This window comes from Cucurbita pepo, chromosome 5 (assembly GCF_057944985.1).
Source record: "Cucurbita pepo subsp. pepo isolate OVF chromosome 5, ASM5794498v1, whole genome shotgun sequence".
In the NCBI taxonomy this organism is placed as follows: domain Eukaryota; kingdom Viridiplantae; phylum Streptophyta; class Magnoliopsida; order Cucurbitales; family Cucurbitaceae; genus Cucurbita; species Cucurbita pepo.
Genome location: NC_141802.1, coordinates 17,680,400 through 17,689,585, shown reverse-complemented (window position 1 = coordinate 17,689,585; position 9,186 = coordinate 17,680,400). Strand labels below are relative to the sequence as shown.

Below are 9,186 nucleotides of genomic sequence, written 5' to 3'. Positions count from 1 at the left end.
CTCCGCTTCCTTCCTCAGGTACGATGGTGACTTTATCGACTATGCGGATTTGTCGCACTTCAGTTTTCATATTGTCATTACCAACTTAAAGAAGTGGAAAAACTAACCGGTCAAAGGTCTTTAATGATGTTACAGACGAGAAGTTCTCTGGTCTGCGAGAGGTACAGTGTGGTGATTTGCATTGTAAAATTTGATGTACTCTGATTTTTCATGCTATTTCGTTACTGTGTTCCTGATTTCTTACTGGAAATATTTTAGAGGAGCGACCTCAAATCATATTTGGAATTATAGTCCAGATCAGTTTCTGTATAATATACAAGTTTCAGGAAACTTATAACATGATTGTTAGGAAAGATATGCAGTTACTTATGGTAGAAGTATACCAGAAAGATTTTTCCTTTTTAGCATTATGGATAACCTTACCGAGGATAGAACTAGTGGAGATAACATCTAGAAATCTGTCTAGCATGGACTGATAGAGTAATTTTCTAGACGTTTTTTTTCCTTTTTTAACTGGCAGAACCTGTAGAGCTTCGCCATCGTTTTTCTAGCATTCGCTTTGTTAGTTTGTCTACCATATAATTTCACTTCACATCCGTTATACTTGTAGGCGTTAATTGCTTTGCATCTAGGAGAATGATACACATGCTCTATTTTAGCTAAGCTATTGCATTTTTCCTCATGTGAGATAGAGGAATGCACTGTGATTTCTATTAGGAAGATTGATGCGATATAATTCTGGTTAATCTTAACTTGAACACCATCAACCTTGAAGAGCTCAACTGGTTAATATAACAATGTGAACATGTTATACATTTTTTCAAAGCAAATTAGTTGACTGATTTTTACAAAGCGTTAACTTTATCACTAAATACTTTGCATTTTTGCAACATTATCAAGATGCATTTTGCTTTTTCATCACTCTTCAATGGTGGCATGAGCCTTTTATAAAACTAAACTCATAAAACTCTGTACAAGTGAAAGATGAAATATCCATCGATACGTCAGGTATCTTTTATAAATATATACACATCAACAACTCCAATATAGATATAAATACCAGTAACAAGATTTATGACCTAGTTTGGAAGGACAAACAACTTAATTATTGATTTAAATAGTTTTTATGGCTACATTATAAACAATACCTTATAATGTAATAAATAGGTTTGTCATGAGAAATTTGAACTTACCTTATATTATAGCTCCTCTTGCGTACGAATTCAGTTGCAAAAAGAGTTACATGTGTGGACATGAGCCGTGGGCCAAAGAAATTTCATGACAATGTTGGGGTTTTTGACTGAGCTTTTCTACTATTAATTGTATAATTTAACTAAGGTGTCAACAACTACATACATTCAACAAGCCCATCGGGTATGGTCTTTTCCGTTTCTTGATAAATGGGACAATCAATTCATTGTTGGATAAATCCTTTGGCTGGAATACTCATCATTATATTTTAAGAAAAGTTATCAGCCAAATCTTATAATCAAGGAGCTATTCCTGTACAGCATAAAGATATTAATTTAATAGTACAAACCTTATAATGCATATGTTGAATGTGGTTTACTTCCTAGATTTTCTTTTGACATGACCATCGTTATTTTTGTGATAAAATTTATTAAACCCAATATCATAGATACTAGTAATATAAACTGCTTTCTGCTGGATAAATAAGACTATGGACTCATTGCAAAATACCTGGTCCAACTTGCCTAAGTCGATGTGGACTGCCTATTTCTTCAGTTTCATTATTCATCGACTGGTGTTAAAATATGATTCGCAAGGTGGTGTATTATTAGGGACTGGCAGATTCTTTTGGTGTAGTTTTTTTGGGGGATGCTCTCTACCCTGGCCCTTAGGTTGTTCCTGTTTCTTTTGTCCTAAGGTTGTCCCTGTTTCTTTTGTCCTAAGGTTGTCCCTGTTTCTTTAGTGGAATATACTCCCTTGATGTTCTCATAAAAATATTCTAACTCCATAAAGTGAATATTCTTCTAATAGTTCATTTTGAAAGTTCTCCTTTTTTTCACTATATATGGAGCCAATCATCTTATGTAGGCATTCTTGTTTACAAATCCAAACACGCAAGCATAGTTTTGTTAGTTAAAATTTTTTTTATTGTATTTTTCTTCCCTGAATTAATATATATTATTTTTCTCCAATGTAGCTGGTTTTCATATATTTTGTTTTTCCAATTCATATTTTGGAAGTATTCTGATGAGTATCGTATTACTACAGGCGAATTGAAACTTGGTCATTATTGTGAATAGGGGGAAAGAATCATGTGCTTCAAGTTTATTTTATTTTAGAAACTTAGTCATTATTGTGAATTTTAATTGGTGGTCAATTCGAATTTCCTTTTTATTATTTGTAATGTAGTATTCTAAAAAAGAAGTGTACTGCATTTTCATCTTTCTTGTGATCCAATTGAAACAAGCCATTTATGAATGAAACGAAAATGAGTGTGGTCATTCATCTGTAGACTATCTTCTCGTGGGTTCACTTGGTATTAAGTCACAAGCCATTTTACTCCATTTTAGTGTGAGTTTTTCATATTCAAAATATTTTTCTTCTGCAAACGGACAAACTAAGACGGATTCTTGTCTGCATAAGGAGTATCAGTTATTTTTGTTGTGTTCTTGCTTTCGACTGACTTACTCTGTCCCTGTGAACAGCAATACTGATAAAGTGACCACCAATGCACACTCGCAGGGGAAAAGATTCCTTGCTGAGAAGGTTAGAGATCACAATCTCTACGTGCATGCTCTCAAAAATTCATGAAACTTATCTCGACATTTTTTCCAATTACAGGGAAATTGAGTAATAAAAGAGTAAATAATGAATCAGCCAAACAAAGTCAGGGGAGTATCAGTTCAGGGAAGACGTCAATTTTGTAAGTTTCTATCCAGCACTTTGTTGTTTTCTGTTGCCATCTTTCTACGCCATTACAGATCTGTAAGTTATCTTTCAGGAAATCATCTACCATGAAACTGGATCCGGAAGGTGAAAATCAACAACCAGATCCCAGAAGAAAAAACTGACCAGGAATAATGACCAAGCTGGGTTATGTTAGTTCAGATGATGATATCGACATTATACCCACCCGATAACTCAACGTTTGAGCTTTGATTCTTACAAGTGCAAATTTCCATCAATTATTGATGCTTATGCCTACAACCCTATGATACAAGATGATGGAATTGGTTTAAAAGAAGAATACAAGCAAGGCTCTAGAAGTATGGAGACTAATTAATACTCATGGCTCACTGTGATTTCAGAAATCAAAGCAAGAGAAGCGAGAACAGACGTGGAATTGATTCCTGGACTACTGGAGCAACAATAGAAGTTCTACTTATTTTGAAATGGAAGAAACTCTATAGCTTCCTTTTGTTTCCATTAATTAATAAGCTTATGGTTTTACAGAGCTTCTTGCAGACGGCTGGGCACAAAGCCAATTGTCAAATGAAACGAGAGGGCAGTGAGATATGGGGGAGAAATGGTCATCCATGCACATGGGGTTAGGTGATGTGCTACCCATCTCTTTTTAATATTCGTTCCTCCCATGTTTTACAATGTTAAATAGCCTGGCCTGGTTAGGAAATCCAACACGACAGTTCTTGAAACTGTTTTGTAGATTTTCTCAAAAGGATCTGAAATCTCCCTTGAAAATATATCCTAACTCTTTGGGTGGAATTACTATTCACAGGCCTATCTGGTTCACTCGAAAATGATTTTGTAACGGTGCTAGTAGATATTGTCTTTTTTGTGATTTTTCTTTCGAGTTTCTCCTCAAAATTTTTAAAACGCGTCTGTTAGGAAGATGTTTCCACACCTTATAAAGAATGTTTCGTTCTCCTCTCCAACTGAAATCTAACAGATTTAAAACAAACTCTCAAACCGTTCGTGTGTCAATTGATTGAATTGATTTTCTTAGAAAAGTTTAGAGTTTAATTGATATATTTCCTAGAATGAGATTTTAAGCATGGTAGTTTAGTGCAAAGGTAGAGAGGAATCTTGAAATTTGGTGATTAGGTTTCTAGCTCTGGTAGTGTCAGTTGTTGGCACATTATTTGGTTTGGACAATGTTAGGTTACGATTGTTAGCCAAGAAACCGTTGGTGTCAACAAATTGACTTGACTTGGAGGATTTTTCTTTTTTATATTCCATGAGATAACAAACTTGAGAAATGTGTGAGAGAGAGGAGAGCAGGAATGATAAAGAGTAAAGCTACAACCACCGTTAACCACTAAAGAGACAACCACCACCATTTTGTTTAAGGATTTGGTGGGTACTATGACACCTCTTAGAATGCGATGGGTGATATGAGTCTAGTTCACCAAACTTAAACTGCTGTTTCATTCATGGGTTAGGCTTTGGATTATAATTTTGAACTTATATAATATTTATATTCTATGTGGCTTTGTTTATGTTAGATGATGAATGGGTGAGTTTTTTTTTTTTTTTTTTTTTTCAGAGCTTTCTAGAACCTCCTTATTTCTTGATTATTCAAGTCCAAACTTTTCAATCGTACTTCGAGTGGGTGATTGGACAAAGATAAAAGTAAAGTGACATAATCGAGTTAAAAAGATCTAATATGTTGCTTCAAGAAGAGGGAGTGTTTATTCAACCATCCATTTCCCTTCATTATTTAAAACATGGGAGTAAAGAATTTGATGTGATTAAATGGTATATTAACTTATTTCATGGGTCTGGTATGGTTTTGAAAAAAATGGTTTTCTTACATGGATCAATGTTTTAGGGTTAAAAGTCACCTTCTTATGGTAATTGGTGAATCTAGCTAATTGAGTCAACTCCGAAAATGGTTGAGATTTGAAATTTCAAAACGAGGAACAGTAGGTTGAAGGCCATTTGGTGACCCACAGTTAGCTTATGGGTCATGATCGGTTGAACCCATGGGTTGACTAAGGCTCAATTGCATCAACTTATCATGACCCATATAGTCAATCTATACGAGTAGGAGATAATCAAAGATAATAAGTCTAAATTGAACTTGGGTTAGTCTTGTTTATTATGCTCGAGAAGGGGTAAGTTTTGAGATTGAAGTAGATTAACGCTTCCATTTGTCTTGCCGAACATTTATAAAAAATTTCACTTCAAATACAAAATCCACTCTACTTTAAAAACTCATTAAAAACTTTCATATCTTTGTTTGGTAAACAATGGATTGCACATTGTCTTCTTTACATAGCTTTTCTATTGATCATCCCATTGTTGGTTTAAATTAAATCAAAGTAGACCATACTTTACATGTATTGCGTAGATGCCTTTTTTTTTCTTTTTTTTTTTTTCAATTCTAAAATAATTTCACAAATTGAAAGCAAAAGCTCCACATTTACATACAAAAACAAAATGTTTGGTTGCGGCCCGTGTTTTCCTTCAAAAAGAAGAAAATAACAACCAAAGAGAGAGTACCTTTCTTTAAAGATGAGATTGAGAATTGTGAATAAAAAAAAAAGTTACCCAAAAGTGGGTGTGAGGCAGAGAGAGAGAGAGAGAGAGAGAGCGGTGAAGAAGAGACGAGTGAGAGCGACAAGTTTGACATCAACATCGATTGATCGGTAAAAAATTTCCCAATTCCCTTCCAAACCCAATACGGTAGAGATGAAAGGGTGCTTTCAATTTCATTTTTGAGGCCGTGATTTCTAGTCTGCCATAGCTGGCCAAGAGCTGGCCTCCCCCTCTTTATAGACCCAGTTGCCTTGTCTTTGTGACTCTCCTTCTCTCTTCCACGCCCTCATACAATTTCCCCTTTCTGTGTGGCCCCTTCTAATTCTCCCTGGATTTGTGGGTCAACTCCATTGTTATCTCTTTTTCTCTGGGTGTTGCTGATTCTCAGCTCCCAAGGAGGAAATGAGTGTTTCCAGGTTTATTAAGTGTGTTACCGTTGGCGATGGTGCTGTTGGGAAGACTTGTATGCTTATCTCCTACACCAGCAACACTTTCCCCACCGTGAGCTACTTCATCTTTAATTTAACCCTTCTCTTCTTGTTCTTGTTCTTGTTTGGTTTCTGAGAAGTTTGTGACTAATGGACTCCATTTCTGCACTTTTTCTGCTGAGAATGCATGTTTCTTTTCTGGGTTTTTGTGCTTTTTGCTTTTTGTTTCAGTGAACCCTTTTCAAGTCTCCTCCATGTTGGAATTCTTGGTTTTTTTTAAGTGAATTTTCATTTGATGAACAAATCTATTGTAATTCTGTTGTTGTTTTTCGTGTCTTAAGCAAAGAAACTTCCCATCTACATGTTTGGTGGAACATGAATCTCTTGGAGTTTTAAGGGTTTTTCAAGCAATTTCAGGCTCTTTTCAGTTCATTAGTTCTTGCAGGAAGATTCCCACATGAGGAGACTTCTAAATTCATCAAAAAAATGGAATGAAATGTGGTTTTGTTTTCGTTTGTTTATCAATTTCAGGCTCTTTATGACCAATTGTTTGCCTCTTTGAGTGAGGCCATCCAAACATTTTAGTGTTCTTAGTGTACTTTTCAGCTGTGAGCATAGCCTCCATGAAACTCTATTCTAGCATGGTATCAGATCTCCATCTGTGCGTGCGTGATTCGGGGAAAACTTTCGCTATCTAGAAATCTTAATGATTTATCTGTCTTCCATTTCATAAGTTGTTCAATATGGTGTCTTGATTGGTAGACTGTAACAAAGATAGATTCTTAAGTTCTGTGAAATCGTTATCTATCTACGATGACGGTGTATAATCTGAAACAGGATTACGTGCCGACCGTTTTCGACAATTTTAGTGCAAATGTAGTTGTGGATGGCAGTACTGTCAACCTGGGCTTGTGGGATACTGCTGGTATGTTCAAAACAAGTCTTTACATAACATGTTTTCTTGCTGAAAGTCTGATGTGTATGAGTCATGAACCAGGCCAGGAAGATTACAATAGGTTGAGACCGTTGAGCTACCGTGGAGCCGATGTATTTCTCTTAGCGTTCTCGCTCATAAGCAAGGCTAGCTATGAAAATGTGGCCAAGAAAGTAAGGCTCTGCGTTGCGTTATCTTCGTCTCCGTCTTTTCGTTTAAACGTCTCTTAGCTAATACTCTTCTTTCCAATGACAGTGGATTCCTGAACTGAGGCACTATGCTCCTGGTGTACCAGTTATTCTTGTCGGGACTAAGCTTGGTTATATTCTTCACTATCTTTCTAATTTTCTCCTTTAGTGTTCGATTTGAAACAATTTTCTCGTTCTGTTCGTTCGTTTGCTGATGATTGTTTCTAAATACAACTTACCATGATGAACTACATGAAACAAAGATCTCGTGTTATAGTCGATACTATTTCTTTTACTCGAGCAACTCGTATTGTAACAAAAATGTGATGATTGTTCTGTATTTGGCTTCTTGGGTATTGATAAACTAGCTTGTCCCATAAAAGACAAAAGAACTGGATGTGAGATCATGAGATCCCACAACGGACAATATCTGCTAACGGTGGGCTTGGATTGTTACAAATGGTATCAGAGCCAGACATTGAGTGGTGTGCCAGCGAGGACGTTGGGCCTCCATAGGGGGTGGATTATGAGACCCCACATCGGTTGGAGAGGAGAATGAAACATTCCTTATAAGGGCGTGGAAACCTCTCCCTAGCAGATGATTTTAGAATCGTGAGGCTGACGGTGATAACGAGCCAAAGTGCATAATATCTGCTAGCGGTGGGCTTGAGCTATTACAAATGGTATCAGAGTTAGGTACCTAGCAGTGTGGCAGCGAGGACGCTGGGCCCCCAATGAGGGTGGATTGTGAGATTCCACAACGGTTGGAGAGGAGAACGAAACATTCTTTATAAGGGTGTGGAAACCTCTCCCTAGTAGACGCGTTTTAAAAACTGTGAGGTTGACGGCGATACGTAACGGGCCAAAACGAACAATAATATTTTCTAGCGGTGGGCTTAGACTTAGGCTTTTACATTCCTCTCCTTGAAAACTAGTGCTTTTGATAAATATTATATTATCGTGTGCTCTCGATGCGGGATTATCAATAATCATGAGTATCAACTTGCTTCCTGTAGACCTTCGAGAAGATAAACAGTACCTGATCGAACACCCGGGGGTAGTCCCCATTACCACGTCCCAGGTATCCTTCTACTTCGCCCTGTATTTACGAATTCGATATTGTCGTAGTTTTGTTCATCATCAACGGTTCGATTTGAACGCTTCTTGCAGGGGGAGGAACTCAGAAAACTAATCGGTGCCCCAGTTTACATCGAATGCAGTTCGAAAACACAGCAAGTATGAAAAAAAACCACCTTCTTCTTGCTATACTTCCCTCCAGTTCCTCACTTTTTAACAAGTCTTTGATCCAAATGCAGAATGTGAAAGCCGTGTTCGATGCAGCGATCAAAGTGGTTCTCCAGCCTCCAAAGCGGAAGAAGCGAAAGAAGCGAAAGGCACAGAAGTCGTGTTCTATATTATGATGCAAAATTAGTCGTTTGTATCACAACCGGTTAGAACTCGAAGACGTATTAGTAAGCTACTACTCATCATTTAGCCCCTAACTATCACTATATATATGAGTTATATTTTCAAATCGTCCTTGACGCAACCCCGCGATCGATCGAGCAGCAAATCTCATCGTCTGTGCTATGATTTGTAAAAAGTGTTATGAATTCATCTGTTTGTAATATGCGTGCTGATAGTATATGTTCAAGTTTAGATATCGTCTATGAAACTGATTCTCGAGTTAGTATCGTGTAGCTCGACGCTGTATGTCGTCCTGCTTTGATCTATTGTAATGTTCTTGGACGCTTTTCGTCTACCAGCTGAGCTGGTTAGAAAGCTTTCCATTGATTGACATTTTGAAACTTTGGTTTTTCTGGCTTTGGATTAATGTTGACTGAACAATATATTATAGGCTTGTAATATGAACTGATTTTCGAGCACTTCGTATATATGTCGTATGATATTATCCTGTTTACGAATTGGTCCCTATAGTTTCGATAAAGTTAAAATTTAGCCTCGGGTCTAACATGTTAGAATGAGTCCCTTAAGAGACTATTTATAAAGTTTTATTAAACTATAAGTACGAAATTTGAACTTTCTCTAAACTATAGGGACTAAAATGTAATTTAACTTAGAACCCGTATTATGTCGTATGATATTTCTGTCATTTAGTATTAGAATGAGCACTTCGTATTTATGTCGTATGATATTTCCTTTTTTT

The 9,186-nt window shown here is 36.6% G+C and overlaps 1 protein-coding gene and 1 long non-coding RNA gene across 3 annotated transcripts; both read left to right on the top strand.

The window, feature by feature from the left end:
* The first annotated feature begins 143 nt into the window (after positions 1-143).
* LOC147792741 (uncharacterized) lies at positions 144-3,522 on the top strand. Of its 2 annotated transcripts, none has more exons than XR_015421162.1 (4): positions 144-161; positions 2,676-2,736; positions 2,812-2,893; positions 2,972-3,522. It is a non-coding gene; the product is annotated as an uncharacterized LOC147792741 (long non-coding RNA). The 2 variants fall into 2 exon arrangements; XR_015421161.1 differs by lacking the exon at positions 144-161 and adding an exon at positions 2,394-2,541.
* Positions 3,523-5,471: 1,949 nt separating this feature from the next.
* Positions 5,472-8,905, top strand: LOC111795268 (rac-like GTP-binding protein ARAC3). Its single transcript, XM_023677577.2, has 7 exons — positions 5,472-5,970; positions 6,735-6,822; positions 6,895-7,004; positions 7,087-7,150; positions 8,036-8,100; positions 8,190-8,255; positions 8,336-8,905. Exons 1-7 carry the CDS (start codon positions 5,872-5,874, stop codon positions 8,438-8,440), a joined length of 597 nt encoding a protein of 198 aa, XP_023533345.1. The 5' UTR covers positions 5,472-5,871; the 3' UTR covers positions 8,441-8,905.
* The last annotated feature ends 281 nt before the right edge of the window (positions 8,906-9,186 follow it).